This window comes from Semicossyphus pulcher, unplaced genomic scaffold, assembly GCF_022749685.1.
Source record: "Semicossyphus pulcher isolate SPU_LCO1_2020_fin unplaced genomic scaffold, fSemPul1.0.p SCAF_6, whole genome shotgun sequence".
Classification (NCBI taxonomy): domain Eukaryota; kingdom Metazoa; phylum Chordata; class Actinopteri; order Labriformes; family Labridae; genus Semicossyphus; species Semicossyphus pulcher.
Window position 1 is genome coordinate 2,625,447 of NW_027211737.1, and position 25,670 is coordinate 2,651,116.

The window sequence follows — 25,670 nt, forward strand, 5'->3', positions numbered from 1 at the left end:
TTGTTTTTAAAGTTTAAAATAATTCCGTCAGTAAAACATCATATGCACCAAGACATAAATGTCAATTATAATCTGAGAATAAGACTGTCAGCCCTGAGGCGCAGCTCAGGGTTAAAAGGCAGTTTTAAACTAGTTCTTAATCACAGACTAAAGAGTAAACCATTCATCATAACTTGCAATTTGGTGTGCATGAGGGGTATTTTATGAGACTGCATTCCATAAAGGTTACATAAGAACACATCATACAGGAGCAAAAGGGGGAAAGCGGGATCAACATGCAGCGACTAGAAGATAAAAAGGTCTGCTGGCCCTGAGCCAGACCTGTAGGCGATGTTAACAGCAGTACGGAGATTGTCTCAGCGAGGTGGTGGAGCCCAGCATGACGTTTATTAGTAAGGACACAGGCATCGGTACATCATAGTCCCCCCTACTGTCTAAAGGAAGACAGTTGTGAATCGTTGTTACGATGCAGTGTGTGGCTTTCTTCACCCTCCTCACCTCCGCAGTCCATGCTGGTCTGCTGAGAAAAAGACAAACTTGCCCGCAGGTGTGCGATGCCTCTAACTGCGCTGGCGCTCCGCAGGCCTGTTTCTACGGGCAGGTGAAAGACGCATGCGGCTGCTGCGTGGTGTGTGCAGCCGGGGAGGGGGATGTATGCGGAGCGCGGGGCGATAGAGGCCTTTCCTGTGGTGACGGACTGAGGTGTGACTATGTCCCGGGGAAGCTCGGTGGGCTCCATGGCTCCTGTGTGTGCGCCTCCTCCGGCTCGGTGTGCGGCAGCGACGGCAGGACTTACCCCAGCATCTGCCGCCTGAGAGCTGAGAACCGGCGAGCCGAGCTCGGTGAGACCCCCTCGGTCATCTTGATCCATAGGGGTGCGTGTGATTCAGGTGAGTGGTGTGACTTTTCTTTCTTTCTTTCTTTGGTTTAAACATTTTAATATCTTGACCTGACAAAGGTTATTGAAGTTGTAATCAACAACAACCAATACATGTTTATAGTATGCTATTAGCTTGTTGATTAATATTAATTTGATCGTATCATTATTCATATTTATGAAAAGGCTAGGTAGCCCATTTTAACTTTGCATCTACTAAAACAGATAGTATCCATTATAATGGTCAAAAAATGTCATATAAACCAAAAACTTCACTCCAGCACCAGAGCGCTTTACAAAAATAGGAACGACCAGGCTACATCAGAAAGTTATCGCGATAAGCTGCCGTTGGAATAAAGAAAAAAGTTTTAGACGTAGGCTTAATATTCGTAGGCCTTGTTTTTGCAACCAACTAACCATGTTACGTAGGTCTTTATATGTGTGTGTGTGTGTGTGTGTGTGTGTGTGTGTGTGTGTGTAAACAAATAAACAAAAAATGCAATATGCAAGTTGTATAAGAAAAGCCTTTCCCATTCCATCTGATCCGCTGAATCTGTGGGTTGTTTCAAACTGCTGCTGAAAACGCATCTGTGCAGGTTAGACTTTTTGAAATACTCTCTTTTTGCCTTTAGTTTATTTCTCTCATGTGCTTGAATATTTTTCTATGTCTCATTTATGTGTGTATTTTATCCAGTATGAGAAGCACTTGCAATGTGTGTTTGAATAAAATTATAACTGAGAATGTTATTATTTACAGTATGACATTTAGCCATTGATATTCTTTTAAACTAAAGACCCTTCTGAATTCATTTATTTGTTTTATTTTTTATAAAGTTCATAAAGTTTAATACAGTATTTGTTCATTGTGGTATTGCATCTTTTAATTAAAGGAATAGTTTAACCAGACGTATGGAACTATTGCTTTAAATACAGGATCTTCATACAACACGGGTCCCTGGAAATAACCCCAACCATGATTCCTAAATGTCAAACATTCAGAAAAAGATTGTGTTACAGCCAGTAATGTATAGTTATGACATGATCAACAAAGATCATGAGAGCAGCACAATAGTGCTGTGTACCCTACTTGATGTCCGATTTAGGATAAGATTACATGAGTCCAAGAAAGTTGAAAGAAATGTTGAGCAGCAGTGCCTAAAATAATAAATATAGAGAGAGGTCATCATAGTGTCACCTGTTCCGTCTGTTTGCTTTTGTCAAGTATCCAGGATGCTGTTTGCAACAGTTCAGCTGCCTGCCATATACAATGATGAAGTTAAATTTTTTTGGGCCAGTCAGTTCGCATGCAGTCCAGGGACGGATCCAGACTTCTTCGACTGAGGTGGCCCAACTGGGGCACTGACTTAAGCTGGGGTGGCATGAAGCGTGTGTCCCAACCACACACACGAATCAATAGCATCTATTTACCCTTTCTTTCTGCACTAATCATATCTACTTTGACTACTATTAAAGTATCTAAAAGATATGATATTCATGTGTATATATTTTAACTTAGAAAAGTAACACAAAAGAGTAGCAACATATAAATCTTCTAAGCTTCATTCTTTAAAGGAATAGTTGGGTTTGTTTGAAGTGGGGTTGTGTGGACCGCAACAGATTTGTGTTACTACGCCTGCAGCGTATGGTGTCAGAGGTTTGTAAGAGACAACAAATAAAAGAAAATACAATATAATGGATGCGACAAAGTGCTGTTCATGGTGGGGACCAGAGGACATTGTTTTCCTTCTTGCCATGAAGTGTTTTATGCTGTTGAGTTACAATAATGTTAGATAGCAGGGGCTAGCTGCCCTAAATGTAAACATCAACACTCCAGGAGCAATACTGAGACAGTTGTATGCCTGCACCAATCATTTTTCTGAAGAGGATTATGCAAAACTAATGCCGATTGATCCATGTGGGCTCTTGCTTACTCTTCATGATGGACACTAGAGGATACTTTTATGAACCAGAGAACACAGAGGAGGTACTTTTACAGATGAGACTGGCCGACAGATACACACACACACGTCGCTGTTCCGCCCTGCCGGCTTCGCTGTTTATACAGACGCCGTTTCACCTCTGTTACTACCTTCGATACCGGCACAGAGGCAGAACAACTTCGCCCCACCATTACGCCTCCGTGCGTTCTACATAGAAGAGGGAACGTAACAGAGGCGTAATAATCCCACCTTGAACTGGCAATTTAAAAGGGGCTATAGTTTACGATTTTGGGGTGGCACCTGGGGTGGCCAATCGACTTCAAGGGGGGCCCATGCCACCCCTCTGGATCTGCCCCTGATGCAGTGGGTCTGCAGTGTCGGCATCATCACAAGAAAATAAGTGAAAATAGAATTTAATGAAAATTAAATGAATTCAATAAAACATGATCAGACATTGTCTACAAAAAGATATCAGTATGTTTGATCCAACACGAGAACAGTTTAAGCAGTAGAACAGCATTTTCAGAGGCATTTTTAATGACCACATTTTTCCACCATTTTATTGACCCGACACGGTCTGGATCTCTGCTCTCTCTCCTCTTGGACATGAACAGGTCGGGTCAATGATATCTGAGGCAGACACAGACCCGACCATCAAGATAAATGAGATGTCAAAACTAGTTTTCCAGGTAAATTTGGTTTTGGGTCCAGAATTTGGGACATTTGAAGCCAAAAAAGAGGCTTTTGTGTTGCATTGTGGGAAGTGTAGGATCCAGTGTTATTTTAAGTTGACTAATACCAAAGACTAAAACTCAGGAAATATCCACCTCTGCTGCATCAGTTTTGTTTATTCTTTTTAAAAAATCTTTTTCCCATGAGTCCTTAAATATTATGTCAGCACATTACTACATTGGTGAGGTTCCCTGTTAAACCGAAGCTATACTGGTAGGCTCTTCTGTGACCTAACAGACTGCGGTAACATCTGTCACTGTGCTCAGCAAACATTCCCAAATACATTTTACAATGTGGTCGGATTTCCTATTTCCCCACTGTGTGGAACCTTAAAAATCCCACTCTACATCATGCTCTTTGATTTCACTGGAGATCCTTATATGCTAAATGGGCTGTACTTATAAAGAGCTTTTCAAGTCTTACGACCACTCAAAGCGCTTTTAAAATACATGTCACATTCGCACTCAATCAAATTTTATTTGTATAGTTGACAATGAGAGCCTAAGAGCCGATCTCCAATCAGGATCTATGGACATTCATAGGAGGGCATTGCCTTTGGGAGCAATTCGGGGTTCAGTGTCTTGCCCAAATACACTTCGACATGTGACTGTAGTGGTTAGGGACAGAACCTGCAACCTTCCGATTGAGAGACAACCGATTTTACCACTAAGCCAAAGCTGCCACAGCTATTCTGGAGACTTGTCCATTGGATAGCAAGGATATCCAAAAAAAGCCTTCCCTCAGAGCTTGATATAGTGAGCCTCCAATGCTCTGCATGTTCATGCTTAGAAGAGAAACAAGACAAACTGCAGTCACAAATTCTCCAACGATGGTGTTTAATTCTCCTGAGGGAATCCCAACATCACGCTTCTGTGCTTCTGTACATATTTCCATCTTGTGCTTTTCATCTTTATCATGTGCACTTTGTTATCGTAGTCACCCTACCATAGAGAATAGAAAAATTTATTAGAGCTCTTACTTCTCTTCTATACAAGCCAGGATGAAAACGCTCGCAGATAAATGATGTAGATACACCTTCTGTTACATTCTTTGAGTGGCAACATGTGGGTCAGAGGTAGAATCAGTCGTCCTTCAATCTAAAGGTTGGCTGTTCGATCCCCAGCTCCCTCAGTCTACATGTCGAAGTGTCCTTGGGCAAGAAACTGAACCCCAAAGTGCTCCTTGTGGCATAGGCATAGGTGTGTGAATGATTAGTGATTGACAGTTGGGCACTTTACGTAGCAGCCTGTGCCATCAGTGTGTGAATGAGTGTGTGAATGGGTGAATACGACATGTAGTGTAAAAAGCAGTGTGTCACAAGACTAGAAAAGCGCTATATAAATACAGTCCATTTAACATTTACCATATTTAGATGAGAAGGTGGAGCTAGAGAGGAGGGGATGGCAAACGCCAAGTTAACAAAGCTGTTTGTGCCACAGTCTGTCTGTGGCTGATCAGTTAGCTTGTGAGTTTAACTTTGTGTTTCCCACAGAGGAGATTCTTTATGTGGTGGTGACTGACAGCAGTCGTTGATTAATCAGACTGAAGAAGTAGCAGTCACTGATCAGACACACAGTCACTGATGACTGACTGTGTGTCTTGTAACTCAAGTGACTTGCCCCTATAATTTAAGGCTTAATATAATTAAAAGGTTAGTAATAAAAAAAATGTAAGCCTGTGCAGTTATGTTGAATAGTAAAAATAGCTATTTATAACAAAACCATGTTTTGTACCAGGCTGTAAACATGTTTATTTCGGCTGTGAGAATGGCCATTTTAGTGGAGCAGATAAGTCACATAATCGTGCATTTGGTGATACAAGCATGAAAATTGGCATGAGCAGTCTCCATGGGTCACTTGACAAGAAAATTGTCCTAGCCACTTGGAATTTCAAGTTGGCGGCCATTTTTCAAGATGGCCGCCACCTTGGTCGAACAATTAAGTGATGTTATTGTTTGGTTGGTGATATAGGCATGACAATTGGCATGGGCAGTCTCCATGAGTCACTTGACCAGAAAATGCTCACAGCCAATTGAGATTTCAAGATGGCTGCCACCTTATTGGAGCATTTAGGCTAATACAAGCATGGAAACTGGCGTGAGCCGCCTAATGGATCTTCAAAAGGTCAATTATCTCATATAAATATTGTTTTTTTCAGTAAAGAGGATTTAGAGTCATTTTATGACCTCTAACACTGATGCATAAAAATACACTTGTGTAGATTTGGTGATTACAGGTAATTTAGACTAGAGTGAATATCTGCACTTCCAGGGCACACTGGTGATATATCACTGCTGTTAAACTCAGAGTGGGGTTCAATGTCAGCTAATTGAAAGTTAGTATCCCAAATGTTATCTTATTTACCCCAAATCAGTTAGATAGCCGCACCTGAATTGACAGGTTTTGCCAGTGCGGGAGGGCCGAGCTAAGGTTAACAGATTTTTAAGTAACCGGATGGTGTACAGATCGCACGGGATTTAAATGGCATTGGATGAACGATCGGACTAGGTGTAGGGCGAAAGCATGAACCTAGTTGTATCCCATACAAGAATGTGCTTGGTAAAAGGTGGTAAAAGGATGAACCCTCGGCCTTTGCCTATACATTTGCTGCAGACATGGCAGAGGTTATCATAACAGTTCAGAAAACCAACTGGGACAGATGTTGTATTTGTCAGCAAGACACAAAGGAAAAACTCGTTCAGAAAACATGGGACATGTGTGATGAGGTCTCAAACACATTTGCAAAACTCAGTGAATGCCCCTCTGCAGTGGATGACAGCGACCTGCAAGCTTTGGAGAGATTTGTTGTGCTAATGTATGACAGATCCAGCGATGTCACAACTGTGAATGAGGCGAGGCTTGATCTCTTTGCCAGAAAACAAAGACCATATGACCTGATCTCACCAACTCAAGTAGCACTCAAGGAGCATGCCAAACGTGCATTTTATGAGGCTGGATACGTGTGGGGACAGGCATTAAAGCAACAACCGGAAATGCCAAGCCCATCCGACTGGGGATGTATGAAACAAGATGAGGAGTGGAAAATCCTTTGGACTCCTCTTCCACCTATTGCAGAGAGTTGTTGGGAGTTGACCAAATGCGGCTGTACCAAGGCATGTACTGGAAGGTGTAATTGCTTCAGATATGGAGTCACTTGCACATGTCTGTGTAGTTGCCCCTGCTAGACCCTATGTGTGTATTCTTTTTGCCAGGGTTACTCCCCCTTGGCCACCTGTGTTTTCTGGTGTAGACCTATGGCTCGGCTCCCCATCGCCACATCAGTGTGACTTCAGTTCTAATAGTGAATCACATTTTGACAAGAGTTAGACAAAACACAGTCAAAAAAACACTTTTGGCCTTTTTAGGAACTCAAATTAACATGAGGAAATATATTATTTAAAGATCCTGGTGGCAATCTCAAACAATGCCATCTTGAAATCTCAATTGGCTGTGAGCAGTTTCTGGTCAAGTGACCCAAGTACACTGCTCATGCCAATTTTCATGTGTGTATCACCAACTGAATGATGACATCACTTAATTGTTCGACCAAGGTGGCAGCCATCTTGAAAAATGGCTGCCAACTTGAAATTTCAAGTGGCTGGGACAATTTTCTTGTCAAGTGACCCATGGAGACTGCTCATGCCAATTTTCATGCTTGTATCACCAAATGCACGATTCTGCCTAAAATCAGCTCTTAGCCGCTCCACTATTTTCCCACCTGCTCTAATGTTATCTCTTGTTTTCTGGAGCCTCAAGTGGCTGCTTGTGGAACTGCAGTTTTTTGCACTTTCGCATTAGCTTCATTTTTCAACACGGGAGGTTGCCGCTTGGTTCCAATCAATCAATCAATCAATAAATCAATCAATCAATCAATCAATCAATCAATCAATCAATCAATCAATCTTTGTTATGTTATTTAGAGAGAGGACCAACATGAATCACCATGAGTAGCACTTTACAACATTCGGCACATTGGCAGAAAAACTTCCTTTTAACAGGCAGAAACCTCGAGCAGAACCAGACTCATGTTGAACAGCCATCTGCCTCGACTGGATGCGCCGAAAATGGGATAGAAGGAGATGCAGGATAGAGACAGGCAAAGAGAGCAACAACAACAACAACAACAACAATAGATAATTCATACTTAAGGTTCCAATGCCAAGAATAGTGGTACAAATGTGTAAAAATGAGCAAGAACAGCATAGTCATGATAAAAGGCTGATAATAGTAATTGTAACAGTTGAAGTCCACAGGTCTATTATTAGCATTAGCAACTATAATTATGATACAATCGGGAAGACTGATATCAAAACTTGTTGCAGTCTGAGTCGAGCTGGGGTCCGTTTCAGAAAGGAAGTTCGACAAACCCTCAGTCTAACCCCGGACTGTGGTTTGACTTACTCTGAGTTAAAATTCGCTGGCTTTTTGGTTTCAGGACAGCTGATCTGAGTTAGTTCAATCAACTCTGAGTAGGTCCAGCCAGAGTTAAAAAGCCAGCATTAATGGAGCCCTGATACCACCATTCACCATGGCAACAGTACACAAAAAGAGGTCCTCCTACGTCACACCAGTGGAGCTCGAAATCTTCACGCGGACGTTCAGCGAATACGAGCATGTTTTTAGAAAAATAAAGTAACACGGCTGCAGCTGCAAAAGAGAGAGAAGCGGCGTGGGAAGAAACTGCTGCTCGAGTTAATGCGCAAGTTGGAACTGGTCTATTTATTTAATACTTAATCACGACCGGAAGCTAGAATTTATATTAATTTAGGAGCAATCCAGCGGGAGAAAAAAACATGCATGGAAGCAGTTAAAAATAAAACACCAGAACATCAACAGGCTCATGGCTGAACCTCATTTTAATCATATTTTAAATATTAAACTAATGAAATATCATTCAGTGGCTGTTTTAATGTGCATTACTGTTTGAGGGACTTGAGGGACTGCCTTGAAGAACTGATGACAACTGGAAACTAACATGGAAATCTGTAACTTGGGTTGTGCTTAAAGATGTAATCAGTTCGTATTTGGGGCGATGTCATTGCGTCTCTCCTGACCTCAGTGCCTTGGACTTGAAGAGACTGTACGTCTGCTTCTGCTGCAAGACTTTGAGCAGGTTCAGGTGCAGCCAGCTGCCTACTTGTGTTGACAAGTCTTTTCTCAGGAACTTCTTGAGAAAGTGGATGTCTTACAGGTTGTTGGCAGCCTGAGATTAATCAGTGGCGGAGGTGAAACTGAATAAACCTGGCATGTGGTTATCTATTTTCCTGACACAAACCAAACATTATTCTTGTTATGTAATAGCCATGACTATTTTATTGATGATTAGTCAAAACCGTAATGTTATGTAATTTCAGTTGAATCTATTTTTCAAATGTACAACAGCTCTTTTTTTGTTTTTGTAACATACGTACAAGTGGAACCCCTCTTATTGTCCTTCTGCTACTCTGTGGTATCGACCTTTGCCCATTGTGACATTATATGTGCATCATCATATAGGAGGTTCTTTATTTTAATACAGCCTGGTTAACACTCATGGTAGTCGTGTGACTGAAGGGAGAATCTGTGATCATTATTTTTGGCTAATATGTGACATAAATTAAATGAGAAAGGCAATCTATTGTAAGGAAGGGTTTTATGTAGAAATCCACCCTTCTCTTTCAAGTGAAAATGATTGTGTAGAGCTGTGAAAGAGAAGATCAATACATTTACCCTGTTTGTCGCCATGAGTCTTGTGGGTGGGATGCTCATGAGCATCATGATTTGTGCCACATTGCAAGTCGACTTGTTCCTGCTACTACAATATGGCAAGCACTAGCAGCATGACAAAATCATATATTATATAATATATTATTAACAGAATATATTAACAAACAAATACACTTTTTGATCACACTAAAGGTGAACTTGTTTTGATCAGTTGAAACTATGTATGTGACAACCCTTATATTACTGTGCAGCAGTTACCACCAGCTGCTCGGTGCTGTTAGCACGGGCGTTTGTGAATGAGGTGTTTTTAGCTAGGAGGCCCATGTGCATAGAAAGAGGCCAAATTTGCCCTGAATGTTTGCTTAATGACTCATTTAAATACGCTCAAACGCCACCGGAGCACAGAGACGCTGTTGAGACACACTTTGGGGTGCACTTAACCCTCTGCGTGTGCTTCGAGAATGAGACGGAGTCTTTTTGTGTCATTTGCACAGGTTTAGCTGTCGCAAAAACCTTGCAATCCTTTGGAAATTCCCCCCTATGTATATATATTTTAGCTTGATTACTGCTTTCTGGGGTGGTGCAGTGGTTAGCGTTGTTGCCACACAGCAAGAAGGTTCCTAGTTTGAGTCCCGTTTTGGACGAAGTTTGGAGTTTGCATGTTCTCCCTGTGCATGTGTTGGCTCACTCCGGGTACCCAGGCTTCCTCCCACAGTCCAAAAACATGCTCGTTAGGTCAACTGGGATTATTAAACACGATAGGCAGTATATAAAATAGATGGATTGCTTTCGGTTCTTTAAATGGGGTTCCAGCATAATGCATAATGATAACATGTGAACTCTAATAACTAAATCCACTGACACACGTATCAAACAATGTCAGCATCACAAATTAAATGTTTTACCTCTTAATGAAAGTACATTTGGAAAAAGATCCTCTTACATACAAGAATATTTAAGTTGTCAAAACCCTAAACCCATGTATACCATACACGTTTAGAGAAGGTAAATAAGGACAAAGTGACTTGCAGAGGCCTGTCAGCGCATTTCATCACCTTTCACTGCCTCTCAGTAACCCATGGTGAACTGGAAACAGGCAAGTCAAAATGTTGGCATGTCCACAGCTCCTCTGCCTGCTTGATGGTAAGCATCCACCACAATATGAAAGTTGTAAAGTGATGTATAGATGTATCGTTTGTATGTCATTCAATTTTACATTTCACATATATTTTTACATACTTATTATTATCAATGTTATCCTAATTTGAGTTTGTTTAATTATTAGTACCCATATCTATCTTTGTGCTAATGTAACACCTGGATAAAAAAAAAAAAGCTTGATGGGCAACATGCCAAACTAAGTTCAAAAACCAATGAATGATGTCATGGCGGCTACATCTACTTATTATATACATTCCATGAATAATACACATTGTGATTAAAATGTTTAATCTAGTTTGTGATCTGCTTTGCCTCCTATATGCATATTTGACGCTTTTGACAATTGGAGACTCTGTAGCACATTAGGTGGCATGTCAAGTATAGATTCTATTCAACTGATGGATCATCTACAATCAAGCTGGCATAGCTACTCAGTCTAATTGAAATGATAGTGAGGGCTGCAGGATCTGGCATACTGTTGATTTGTTAGTAAAGCTTTCTGACAAGAAAAATAGTTGGTCTTCTGCCAGAGTAGCTCCTGGCAAAAGACACAATGTCATTTGCAAATAAAACTATTCCTGCAGAGACAAGTTTATTTGTGAAAGCCTGTCTCATCAGTCAGAATGTGGTGTTCACAGCACGTTTACGCTTCACTGTAGAGGTTTGCCCTTCCATTTCCACTTGTAGCCACTAAAACCTTTAACACCTTTTATTCAGCAAATACGTATTGAACTGTGTAACTTAAGTGGTGGCAAGGCATCAGGTTTGATTGTGTTTTCGGTTATTTAAAGATGTCAGAGAAAATAAGGCCAGAATGATTTATCACTGCTTGTCTCAGAAACAACACATAGTGAGAGTAGCGTGCTCTGAAAATGCAGCTTAGCATTGGGAAGTAGATGGTAGCTCAGCCTGCAGGGACTTGGCTTGGGAACCGTAAGGTTGGCCGGCTCAAGTCCCAGTGTGGAACAAGCGTGGAATTGGGGCTTGTAGCTGGATAGGTGCTAGTTCCTTTCCTGGGCACTGTTGAGGTGTCCATGAGCAAGGCACCGAATCCTCCAACTGCTCTGGGCGCATGTCCATGTGCAGCCCCCTCACTCTGACATCTCTCCATTAGTGCATGTCCATTGGTTGATGTTTGTGCATGTCTGTATTTCTGGCCAATGTGTGTGTAGCATGTTTGTAAAAACAGAGAATAGAGTTTCTCCTCAGGGATTAATAAAGTATGTCTTCTTCTTCTTCTTACTTACTTAAGCACCTTTTCTAGCATTTAGAGAAATAGAACAACGTTTATCATGAGCTTTTCTATCATTTCACAGAAGCTGCTCTTTGAGATTAAACACCATTGACTGTGTTTAAGAATTGGTCATAGCTTATTAGTTTTAAAGTGAAGATAATGCGGAAGTAGGTAGGTGGAATAATGGCTGCAAAAAAGCATGACTGCACGTATGTCTACCAGAAAATGAGCCGAATTATAACTTAATATATTACTTTGGTGGTTCAAACAGGAGTGATGCATGTCCACACTCATGTCCAAGTATGGTCACTTCTGGTTTAAAAACACTAACATGGCAAGAGCACAAATACAAAACTCAGAGCTTTAAAACAGCAGTCAACTAAGCAATTGGGGAAATCACGGTGGCGACATGAACTTTTATATAAAGTCTATAAATAGCAGAAATAGCAGGTGGTCAGTCTAAACAGACAAACAAAACTTAAGGGCTACTGAAGACAGAAACAACGAATAACAAGGAGGAAGTGGTGGGGAGCTGAGGAACAGTGTATGTTTAAAACTGAAGAAAACTACAGGTCATGGAGACTGTAAAACCTCAGTGAGAGGCAATGACTGTCAACAGGAAATAATAATGTTTGCAAGCAATGTGAAAAAAATACTTTTAGCAATGCCTTATAGGATTGTCAGATCAACAACAAGGGAAACGCTATCTGCTAAACATCTGCATGTTAACATTGTAATGTCCAGTGTATTAGCATGCTGACGTCAGCTCAGGTCCTTTGATGTCTATCAGTCAGTGGTGGCAAGTGTCCATTTTTATGCTGCAGTCTGCTGGGGAGGTAACCTGACAGAGAAGACTCCAGGCGGCTGGACAAGCTGGTTAAAAAGGCTGTCTCAGTGCTTCGTAAGAGTCTGGATTCACTGGGGACGTTGGTGGCGACACGCACACGGAGTAAGCTGCAAGCCATCATGAACAATGTCAACCACGCTCTCCACCACACCCAGGCAGGACAGGGAGCAGCTGCAGCAGACGGCTCATCTCGCTGCGGTCGCGGACTGAGCAGTACAGTCCCCGCAGCCTTAGTTGAGGGCAGTGGCCCCTGACCTCCCTCTCTCTTGACCTTGGCTGCTGGATACCTGAACCGGATTGGAAAAGAGGCATTCCAGGAGTGCTGATACAGAGAACAACATCACTGAGACTTTTAATGTGTATTACTCCGCCTCAGCCACGTGTTCTGAATACTGTTCACACTACAACAGGAGGTCTCTATCTTGATTAATCAAGCTGGTACCTTGGAATCACACAGGCCCCCTAAGCATCTGCAAACAGACTCTTATGTCACTGGTTGGAAAGATATAGATGAATGTTAATAATACAACGTGCACGCGTCGGCGCAGTCTATGACTGGAAAAAGTGAACCGACTTTTTACGCATTTTATGCAGTTTTAAACCCAGAATTTAATGAATTAAGTTCCTGATCCGTATTGTTTGAACTCTAATGTTCAAATTGGGTCTTAGCTTGCAATCATCATACGTCTAGACCAGAAGCTTTAGACCTCTATGCCTCACGGATGTCCTGGCAGAGAGACCAACACCCAGAACCGCCTGTAGATGCTACACATCTACAACACAAATGCAGACGGTCCAGTTAATTAAAAGATATACGGAAGGAAATCATACCTTCTCCTCTGGTGCCTCATGACCCTCCTTCAGCCGCGCCTGTCTTAAACAAGTTTGACCCAGTGTGTCTTCCCTCTCTCTGCGACATAGTCAACCATCTGTAGCCCACAACATGCCCATCTGACTCCATTCCCTCACACCTACTTAAAGAGGCATTTGATATTGTTGGCCCCTCATAAATTGTTGCCTCTCTATGGGTTGTTTTCCTTGGTCTTTAAAACACACTGTGGTACAGCTACTTCTTTTTATCTAAAATTCTGGAAAAGGTTGTTCACCAACAAATTTCCCCATTTTTAAGCAAAAATAACTTGAAAACAGCAGTGAATCGGCTCTTTCAAAAGTTCTTAATGACCTGTTTTTAGCGCCTTAGCCTTAGCGCCGCGCTTGACATTGTTGATCACAGCCTGCTTATCGCCAGGCTCAAGGACTTGGTCGGGTTCCAGGGAAAAGCACTAAATCTGCTCAATTCATATCTAGAAAATAGAACCTTTAATGTGACCTGAAGAAATGTCCTGTCCTCATCGGGCCCCCTCACCTGTGGGGTTCCCCAGGGCTCAGTATTGGCACCTCTTCTGTTTTCTCTCTACATGCTTCTACTGGGTCCCCTCATAAAGAAGCATGGCATCTCCTGCCACTGTTTCACCGACGATACCCAAATATACCTCCCACTAAAATGCCATAGCCCTCGGTCTCTCTAACCGCTGCTTGACTGCTTCCAGGACATTAAAGACTGGATGGCCCAAAACTTCATGAAACTTAACGATGAACTACTGAGGTAGTTCTGTTCGGCCCATCTGATTACACCAGCCAGATCTGTCACAAACGTGGTCTACTGTCAGCATGTATAAAACCGTGGGCTGATTTTTGATTCTTCCTTTAAATTCGACAAACAAATAAACACTGTGGTGAGAGCCTGCTTCCTCCAGCTGAGAGCCCTAGCCAAAGTGAGGCCATTCCTAGTATGTGCAAAACGCTGCTGCCAGATTTTTAACAGGTACACGACGGGCTGACTGCGCCTTCTCAGTTGTCGGCCCCAATCTGTGGAACTCATCGCCTCCTCATATCAAAAGTTCAGACTCAATAAATTAATTCAAAGCTCAGCTCTAAGCCCACCTTTTTTCCTTGGCCTTTGAAACTACGTAAAGCGTTTGAAGATGTTTGAAATTGTTTATATTATTCATGAGTATTTTGTATGTATGGGTATATATACGTATGTGTGTATGTATGTGTTTATGTATGTTGTTGTGTGTTATATTCAGAATCATAAAGCACTTTGGTTAGCTTATGTTGTTTCAAATGTGGTATACAAATAAATTTGACTTGACTTGACAAAGTAGCTGCTCTGCCGTGTAGACTCACCCAAAGTAGGCAAGAGTTTAGAGAAATATTTGGGTTGCTGGCCATCAGTCCAGTTCCAATCAAGCCGTGGAACTATTTGTGTTGGTGGAGCCAAGTGTATGAGTGAACAAACAGAAAACTATAATCTGCTGTTACTTATTACTTTTTACTACTGTATGCCCCTTCTTGTATGAAAGCAATATCACACTTAAGGTTGTGATGTTGTTGTCCAACATTACTCCCTTTCATGTGATATTGCTTAAACTTCAAATACCTGGTGGCAATAGAGAAAAACAAAACAGGGACTCACCAAAGTGACAAGGAGGCTAAGGCTATGAAAGGCAATCCATCAAAGAGTGAATGAGATACTTTTGTCTGATCAAGTGGTGGGCATACAGATCAATCGCTTTATACTAACATCCACGGATGGCCAAAAAAAAAGTTTTTATTTATTTTTCAAATTTTACAGGTAAATCACATTTCACAGAAGCTGACTGGCCTAACCTGTTATCTATGATCCTGTGTCCTCAGGAGTGCAACATCCAGGAAGTATGCGCTACAAATTCAACTTCATCGCAGATGTGGTAGACAAGATCGTCCCAGCTGTGGTGCATCTGGAGCTTTTTCAAAGGTAAAACTAACTGAAGCAAAAAAAAATTGGAAGTCTCACCTCACATTTTCAAACATACAAGATGATTTGATTTTTTCTCTCCTCAGAGTGCTGTTTTCCAGTGAGGAGGTCTCTGTGTCTAGTGGCTCTGGGTTCATAGTGTCAGAGGATGGATGGATTGTCACAAATGCTCACGTTCTCAACAACAAGCAGCGGATAAAAGTAGAGCTGAAAAGCGGCTTGCAGTACGATGCTAAAGTCAAGGACGTGGACCAGAAAACAGACATTGCACTCATCAAAATTGAACCAGAGGTGAGTGGCTTTGTTTCCCCTCAACTCCCCAAGTGCCTTAGACTAAATTCTGTCCTGTGTTTTCTTCTGGTCTGGGAGCTTGTCATCAATGGCTACATACACTGTGGGGCTGATATTCCATGGAGGTCAACAAGGCTTTGTCCTACCAAAGTAGACTCTTTTCCTTAACATAGTGAATTTGTCTTCTGACTTTCTCTGAGGGGTATTTGGTCATGCCTTGTTAATCCAAAGCCTTAGCTTTTTTTTTTATCTGTGTGTGTGTGTGTGTGTGTGTGTGTGTGTGTGTGTGTGTGAGGTGGGGGACTCCATTTCTGTCAGTGCATACTTAGCATGAAGCACATGATTAACATTTTTCATACTGATCTGAATACAAAAATTCCTTAATATCACCTGAAGAATTACTGTAGTTGGCTGCTCTGTAGGTGAAGGAGTCCGTCTTATAACAACCAGGGAGTGGGGACAGCTTTACCATGCTATAAATCCCTCTAAAGCTTGCCTAAAAGGCACATTTCTCATAAGGCTCCATGCCCTGGGAGATGCAGCTATAAATCCAGCTGAGCATTACAACCCACCCCAGTTATAAATTGCTGCAGCCTAGAAAAAGACACAGGCGAAGACATGCTGAGGCTTTGGGTCGTTCCATTCATGCTTAACAAATCCCATGTTAAAATTATATAGATTGTAATCACATAGATTGGTGCTTGAAAAAACTAAAGACTAATTTCAACTTGTTTTTTCAGGCTTTAAAGTCGATTTTTTGCATTTGAAATATTTAACTGTATTCTATAACATCTCAGCATTTCAACTTAATCCTCAAATCAATCTTAAATGAAAAAATGACATTTTTCCCCCAAGCATGTGTTCGTTCCATTCATTAAACAGATTTTGATCCTTCTTTATTGGCATCTGTCTTTTTTGTCACCCGATGCAGAGTCCCCTGCCTGTGCTTCGTCTGGGCCAGTCCTCAGACCTGCGCCCTGGTGAGTTTGTGGTTGCTGTGGGAAGCCCTTTCTCCCTGCAGAACACCGTCACCACCGGCATTATCAGCACTGCCCAGCGCAATGGCCTGGAACTGGGCTTCAAGGACTCGGACATGGACTACATCCAAACCGATGCCATCATTAATGTCAGTTAGACCACAACAATTTCCTCTTATTTTCAATAATTCCATTTGATCTATGTGGACAGCTTTGTTGTTTAATAGCAATGAAAATGTTGTTGTTGCTCTGTTGATTTACAGTACGGAAACTCCGGTGGACCGCTTGTCAACTTGGTGAGAGGATTTATAATATTATAATTTCCTGGCATGAAAAGAGATCATAGCACATCATTTTCATATTGATTCAGCTTTCTGCTATGTTGGCTATCTCTCTTGTTTTATTTATGACAGCTGGGAATAAGGTCAGGATTTAGTTTTATTTAATACCCAAAGTCTCCAGTCCGCTCCCTCAGATTCAAGATTAAGACTCCCTCACAGTGGCAAGTCCTGATTATGGAGGCCATTGCAATTATTACTGTATAAAATCACAAGATGTTATCAAGGTTGCTGACGCCACCTCCCTCCCCAATAAAATGAGTTCTTTCTAAAGGAGAACTGTTGTCATGCCAACAGTACACTTAATAAATCAGAAAGGACAAATAATGGTTTACAATAACCAAGGCTGCTTTTGTTGTTGGTTAAATAGAACATTTAATAGGACCTATTTTATGGTCATGCAATTAATTATTGAATTATTAATTATTATTATTAAATACTTGAGACCACTTACTCATGGCTTTCCTTTCATTCTTTGTTTAACAGGATGGAGATGTAATAGGCATTAATACTCTGAAAGTGGCAGCAGGAATCTCGTTTGCCATCCCTGCAGACAGAATACGACAGTTCCTCGCTGAATCCTTCAACAGACAAGTCAGCGGTGAGCAGGATCTAATGTTGGTATTGCAGATGTTGGACAATCTCCCGAAATAAGTAAAAGATTTCATTCATTCATTTAAATAACTATTTTATTCATTCATTTGCCTCTAGGAAATACAACTCAAAAAAAGAAATACATAGGTGTCCGGATGCTGCAGCTTTCATCATCGTAAGTAGACATCAGAAGAAATATTTTCTAAAATGCCACAAATTATTTTATGAAAACCTCAAATGGTATTCGGTATTATAAAAACTGGATATGGGACTCAGAAATGCAACCCAAAAACTTCAATGGAAATCACTTGCAAGCAGTCAAAGCAACTTAATAATTTTTTAAAATAACAAAGAAACCTTATAAAAATAAGAGTCACAACTGACTTTGTTTTTGGCTGCAGGGGATTTTTTTTTTGTGATCAGTACTGTGACTAGCCACTGGGACAAATGTGCAGCAAGGCGCCTTATTCATTCCGAATAGATAACAGCCGAGCTCTGTCCTACTGAGCTGTGATTGGCTACTGTGCTTTTGTTGGCTAGGAAAGCCAATTAGTGAAACAAAGAAGTTTATCCTGGAGGCCACTGGTCGCTTCCCAGTAGAAACCCAACTGTCAGTGTTGTCGTAATATTCCAGCCCAAACCATATTTTTTCCTAAATGGAAACAAGTATGTGGTTAAAATTGTGAAATGGTCCTACTTTGCCGAGGAATAGGCGGTAAAACTACTTGGATAGTTAAAGGAAAAATGATGGTGAAAACATTAAGTCAACACGGAACTTTTACACAGGACACAAACATCGGTCTCCTGCACTCCTGACTGAAAAACCTCTATGGCACAAAAATGGACAATACTAACATGACGATGTTAAGCAGGTACAGTGTTTACTTTGTTAACCATCATAGTCTAGTTTGTGGGAATACAAACAGTTGCCTATTAGCACTTGACACCTGAAGAACTACAATTTAGCCTGAGGAGGACACAAATGTGTTTCAAAAAATGTAATGGACGCGCATCTAATATCAATTCAACTTTCTTTATTAGAGGCAATGTCTTTAATCATGTACAGTTGTGATATTTCAGTCTGGATCAAATTGTGGACAGACCAATCTCTGCCCTCATAAGTGTAATCTGTTACTTAGAGTGGATTGTAGGGATGGGGCGGCTGTGGCTCAGTGGTAGAGTCGGTCGTCTTTTAACCAGAAGGTTGTAGGTTCTATCTCAGCTCCCTCAGGCTACACGTCGAAGTTTCCTGAACCCCAAATTGCTCTAGATGGCATAGCCAACGGGTATGAATGTGATAACTGATTGACAGTTGGGCACTTTACGTAGCAGCCTCTGTGTATGAATGTGTGTGTGAACGGGTGAATGTGATATGTAGTGTAAAAGCAGCTTTGAGTGGTCGCAAAGACTAGAAAAGCGCTATATAAGTACAGTCCATTTACCATTTACCATTTACCAGAATACAAACAAAATCTTTAATCAAATCATATCTAATTCTATTTATCAATATCAATTATTACCATGCTATTGCACATAACAAAAAGAAACAAATGCAAATTTTAATAATTCACAAAATATCTGTAAAAATACATCTATATTATACAATAGTGGAACCTGTAACAGAAATGAGAAATACATTTGAACTCTGACACTATCCCACTCTTTATTGTTTCACTGTAGCCTATATAATGTGATGCTTGCAATATATATGATATAATGCAATAGTTTAGAAGAATGTTGCATATAATATGCTAATGATCTGATAAACTCCTTTAAATATTTAATTGAAAGTTACAAACCATTCAGCCTTCCAAAGTTTGTGCTTTGTGAGGGTGATGGTTATTTGACCATTATTATCATGCAAAATGTGTTTATGCATACATCCTTATTCACTTAAATTGCACTCCCATCCTTCAAAAATAGCAATCATAAGTATAAATCTATATCACACTTTGCAGAATCATTTTTAATTGGCTTGTGACGTCTTTTTTCACTATTAGTATGGTTCCTAACTAAAGACACCACACTTTTTGATTTTTTTAAGTAGAAAACATTATCTCCAGCTTAACAGTATGAATCAGAGAAAGAGCTCCTTTAGACACAAGGTATACAATATCCAACAACAGTTTGGGGTTCTCCAGATATTTTCTGATGTGTGGAATAAGAGCATCCATGCAGGGATTCAGATTGGTGTGTGCCTTTCTGAACAGAATTTTGTCTTAACTGGAATATACTGTTTTTAAGTTACTCTAATCCATCTTTGTCTCACATTCACCAGTTTGAAACGAGATCTCAAGGCACGTGATGGAGAATTTCCTGATGTGAGCTCAGGGGTTTACATTTATGAGGTCATACCTGGAACAGCTGCATCCAGGTAAGAGTCCAGCTACAGTACAATCTCTTCTACCATGTGGTCCGCAGTCCCATCACCAATTGGAAGATATTTGACCTTTTTTATTCATCAGATCCACTATTCATTATCCACTACTATATGATGGAAGTAAAATTGATTTACAAAACAGCCTTCAAGGCTGCACAAATATTTTTATATTAACAGTTTAAAAAATGTTTCTAACGCCGGGGACACACCGGTCGCGGAAGCGCCGCGAATAGCCAGCGGAGCCAGTTTCCTTTCGGCGCCCATGTTAACCGATTGTGTCGTTCATACCAGACGTGCCGCGGTGCGCACCTCCGCGGGCGGCTCGCGCCCTGCAGCGACCGTTTCGGCATCTGGTCTATTTTTTGCGCGAGCCGCAAGCGATCGCGTCAATCCTGGCAGGAAGTCACACATGAAACAATGAGAGAATCCGGTCAATTTTCAAAATTAAAACAATTTTCAAAATAAAACACCGCGATTGACAAATGCAATGTTATATTTGTGTGCTTTTATATATTTGTCAGTATCTAAACAGAGCGCGAGAGAGATGAAAGAAAGAGAAAGACACAAAGTGGGCTGGCTATAGGGGGTGGGGGCGGGGTGTCAAAACACACACGCAAACAGAGAGAGAGAGCAAGAGAGAGAGAGCATGATGAAAAAACAGCTCCAAATGTGAGTGACAGCTGAGGAGTAGAGGCGCTTGTCGACCGGCACGGAGAAATGCGCGTCTGGTGTGAACGGAAGTGCTCTGGCTCGCACGCGATTTTCGTCACGCGGCGCTTCGCAGCACTTTCTCGTCCGGTGTGGTTTTTACAGTGAAAAACCAACAGAGAATTTAGACTCTGCCCTTCAGCTTTGTGGAGCATTTCCCATTTTTTAACTCCTTGTTTATGTTTTAAGGCTGCAGCTAAAACAGCCCAAACAGCATATAGACAAGTTAACAATTTTTTGGAGGCATTGAAGCATTTGGCAGGTAAAGCCAGATTTAATGTCAAACTTTATGTGCGTTATAATGCAATTTGGCCACCTTGTTCACCAGATAATTACTAACTTTATTAGTGTACCTTTGTGTGCTGGGCAGTAGAGAACAGTGGTTTAGTTACTGTTTTTAATGCCTCTGCACAGGCCACAGCTGTGTCTGGAGGCATTCTGTTTTGGGGGTATCCATCCACCCATAAATCTGTCAATCATATTCTTTTGAAAACCATACTCTCAGAGCGCCTTGGCAGAATATCTTCATATTCATCTTCATGAATAACTCATTAATCAAGTAGGATAAAATCATGAAGTAAGACATTTTCTACCCTAAAAGGTCAAAGGCCAACTGCATCATAATTTCCTGAAAAACATTTTCTGACCATTACTATTATCTCATTCATGAGGACCTGCTATCTCTTGAATGCTCATTTAGACTTCAACTTGAACGTTTTGCTGAAGCAAGAAAGGTCCACTGACAGTCACATGCTCTGTAGAGGAAGATTGACATGTCCCTCCTGAACATTGTGGTGCCGCCCCTCCTATGTGGGCCGAGTTATGATGCTATTTTCTTTTTTTAGGTGATGTATTCTTTGAAATATTTGCAAGTTGTCTCTTGTCATACACCTAAAAAACATCAGCCAACACAAAATTCCTCATACAACTTTAAAAAAAGTAGATAATTCTAGCAGAAGAACGCAAAGCAGTAATTTTCCTTAAGCTGAAACAGCTGTGTGCTGTGACTAGAAATGAATATTTTGGTCTGTAATACTATTCCAAATTAGCTACAATGCGCCAAAAGAATAATGACAAACTGAGGGGAAGTGCAAAGTTGGGTGGATAATTCAGAGTGGGTTCATCACGAAACGGCTTCATACGGAACACAAGACTCATTTGATCCATTATTATCATAACATTTGTGCAAGTGCAAGTTTAATATCATCAGGTTTCCCACCTGATTCCGGCTGTCTGGGTTGTAAATATTCCTAGACTTTCCAACCTTAGAATGGCTACTTTAGAATAAATCTTTTATTTACTCCAAAACATATCAGAAACCCTATAAGCTTTTAAAGTAACAGTGACAAACACTGACTGACAAATGAAAATGTCATATTAATATGTTTTACCCTGAAATGTTTGCTCTTGCATAAAATATGTTGCTTGTTTAAAGATTAAATGTGTTTTTTCCCATTGGTGTCGGTTTTTAAGTTAGACAACACACCAGTGAGTTGTCCTTTTATCAAGGAGCTTTACCTGGAGCTCATCAATATGATGCTCAGTAAGAGCTTATTTAGACACTAGGTTTTACAAAATGCAACAGCAGTGCTGTGAACTGGCATTTGGATGCCTCTGACTATTTTTCGAGGCGTGGAATAACAGCATCCCCGCAGTTCTCAAGGCAGCAGATTGAATTGTGGTCCAGTTGCTCATTATACTTGTGCTTCCCACAGGCAAAGCTTTGACATCTTTCTCTTGGTGAAGACAGGATCTCTCTCTCTGACTCTTTAGACATTAAAAGTTTAACGCCTCCTCCTGGGATATTGAAGCCTGAATCTTTGAACAGCAATAAGCAGTAGTCTAACATGCAACCAGTACAGCAGAATCTGACCGTTTACTGTGACAATGCTGAATTATCTGCTACACTTCTCCTGGCACCCCTCACTATTGTTTGGTAAAATGAGAATGCAATCTTTAATCTTGCCTTAGAGTCTTGGGTGTATTGTCAGTATCAGTCTGCATTGGATCATCAGCAGGAGTAAATGCCTCAAATGTAAATGTCAAGCAGTACAGTGCATTATAAAGCATGACCCCATCGCACTCAGTGTGTCTCTTGAAGAGAAAGGAACCTGACAGGAACAGGCTTGTCTAAAGGTCAATGCTGTTTTCCTGAGGGGGTGAGATCTACCCACCTGGGTTGGGCTTGGTTTACCGGGTTCCTCTGCAGTGTGGAAAAGTACAGGACTGTGCACAAGTTTTAGGCAGGTGTGAAAAAATGCTGTAAACTACAAATGCTTTCAAAAATATCAATAATAATAGTTTATTTTTGATCAATTTACAAAATGATCAGTGAGCAAACAAGAGAAAAATCTAAATCAAATCAATATTTGGTGTTACTACGCTTTGCTTTCAAACCAGCATCAATTCTTACAGGTACACCTGCACAAAGTCAGGGATTTAGTAGGATCATAGTCTTGTGTAAGATCAACCAATTATACCAAACAGGTGCTAATAATCATCAATTTCACATGTAGGTTGAAACACAGTCATTAAGTGAAACAGAAACAGCTGTAGGAGGCTTAAAACTGGGTGAGGAACAGCCAAACTCTGCTACCAAGGTGAGGCTGTGGAAGACAGTTTCATGTCACAGGTCAGACACCATGGCAAGACTGAGCACAGCAACAAGACACAAGGTAGTTATACTGCATCAGCAAGGTCTCTCCCACACAAAGATTTTAAAGCACACTGGGGTTTCAAGATGTGCTGTTCAAGCTCTTTGGAAGAAGCACAAAGAAACAGGCAACGTTGAGGATCGTAGACGCAGTGGTCGGCCAAGGAAACTTTGTGCAGCAGATGAAAAACACATCAAGCTTATTTCCTTTCCAAATCAGAAGATGTCCAGCAGTGCCATCAGCTCAGAACTGGCAGAAACCAGTGGGACCCAGGTACACCCATCTACTGTCCGGAGAAGTCTGGCCAGAAATGGTCTTCATGGAACAGCTGCAGCCAAAAAGCCTCCGACATGGAAACAAGGCCAAGCAACTCAACTACGCACGAAAACATAGGAACTGGGCTGCAGAGAAATGGCAGCAGGTGCTCTGGACTGATGAGTCAGAATGTGAAATATCTGGCTGTAGCAGAAGGCAGTTTGTTCGCCGAAGGGCTGGAGAGTGGTACGATAATGAGTGTCTGCAGGCAACAGTGAAGCATGGTGGAGGTTCCTTGCAAATTTGGGGCTGCCTTTCTGCAAATGGAGTCAGAGATTTGGTCAGGATTAATGGTGTCCTCAATGCTGAGAGACACAGGCAGATATTTATCCATCATGCAATACCATCAGGGAGGCGTATGATTGGCCCCAAATGTATTCTGCAGCAGGACAACGACCCCAAACATACAGCCAATGTCATTAAGAACTATCTTCAGCGTAAAGAAGAACAAGAAGTCCTGGAAGTGATGGTATGGCCCCCACAGAGCCCTGATCTCAACATCATGGAGTCTGTCTGGGATTACATGAAGAGACAGAAGGATCTGAGGAAGCCTACATCCACAGAAGATCTGTGGTTAGTTCTCCAAGATGTTTGGAACAACCTACCAGCCGAGTTCCTTCAAAAACTGTGTGCAAGTGTACCAAGAAGAATTGATGCTGTTTTGAAGGCAAAGGGTGGTCACACCAAATATTGATTTGATTTAGATTTCTCTTCTGTTCATTCACTGCATTTTGTTCATTGAGGGAAATAAACTATGAACACTTCCATTTTTGAAAGCATTCTTAGTTTACAGCATTTTTTCACACCTGCCCAAAACTTTTGCACAGTCCTGTGTGTCTTTTGATTTTGGTAATTCCAGAAAAATGCTTGATGCACAGCTGATGTTTACTTCTCTGTAAGAAACAGCCAGCCAGAGTGAGCATCCTGTGTCCAACACGAGCCAAGAACTATTGCAAGTGAACCAAAGGCACAGTGTTGCCTCTACATCTGTACGTACATGGCCTTGAAAATATCAGCGACCATATTCATTTGAAAGAAATGCATCAATAGCTTTGAATTGCATATATACATAGGAACACAGAATACCAACATTACAAACATTTAGCTTGTCTTAACCTGTATGAGGTATGCATTGAAGTATTTAAGAGATAAAGAAAGTGATTATCTTTTCTAGTGTCGATTCTCTCTCGTGAACACAGTGAATAAACTTGTCTGCCTCAAAAAGTCAATTATCAAACTGTTTCAAGTATTTTTTGGTTGTTTGTCTTGTGGCCCTAACATTCCTAAAATTCTGATCAAGGTACCACTCTTGCGTCAGTTTGGCAAGTGCAGGGCTCTGAGGTCAAGTTAGTGATGAAAACGTTCATTCTTTTAATGATATTAATTTAAATGCATGGTCAGGTATATTAAAAGAAAATTATTATTCTGAAGGAGAATGGAATTTTGAAAAGCAGTGATGTGTGATGTTGTATCCATCTCTGCAGTGCTGGCATGCTGGATCATGACGTCATCATTGGAATCAATGGCCAGATGGTTCACACCACACAGGAAGTGAGCGACGCCATCCACAGTGGCACCGCACTGTCAGTGCTGGTGAGACGAAAGGACAAGGATGTTACACTAACTATCATTCCTCAAGAGATTGACTAATACCATTCAGACATTGAAAAAAAATGTACTTTAATGTACCGTTCCACTGGTATAACAGTTTTTAAGGATGTGCCCTGCATGACTTGGTGTATTCTGTGGTTACAAGACCAATCTACTGATGGGTACAAAAATGTGATCTTCAACAATCAAGGAATTAAACACCACATTTAGTCAGTTCCTCAGAATGTAAATGCGAGGGAGCCTTTCTGTTATTACTGAAAAATTCAACATGGTTCCACAGAAGAAGGAACCATCAAAGGTAAATAAACATATTTTTACACCTGAAGCAACAAGACACGTCACGTTCTGGCTGACTGAGGCAACAAGCCATGGCAGTAAAAATACCCCAATGTTCACAAGCTACAGTAACTTGACATGACATGCCTAGAATAATTTAAATACCCATACACTCTATTTTTTTAAGCAGTTAGATGGAAATGAAGGATAATGACTGTGGGAAAAAACAG

General features: G+C 41.0%; 1 protein-coding gene across 1 annotated transcript; it reads left to right on the forward strand.

The window, feature by feature from the left end:
- The first annotated feature begins 466 nt into the window (after positions 1-466).
- On the forward strand, positions 467-25,357 carry htra4 (HtrA serine peptidase 4). Its single transcript, XM_069682360.1, has 9 exons — positions 467-890; positions 15,197-15,296; positions 15,383-15,587; positions 16,519-16,713; positions 16,828-16,860; positions 17,389-17,503; positions 17,614-17,671; positions 19,775-19,870; positions 25,038-25,357. The coding sequence occupies exons 1-9, from the start codon at positions 467-469 to the stop codon at positions 25,201-25,203; spliced, it is 1,392 nt and encodes a 463-aa protein (XP_069538461.1). The 3' UTR covers positions 25,204-25,357.
- The last annotated feature ends 313 nt before the right edge of the window (positions 25,358-25,670 follow it).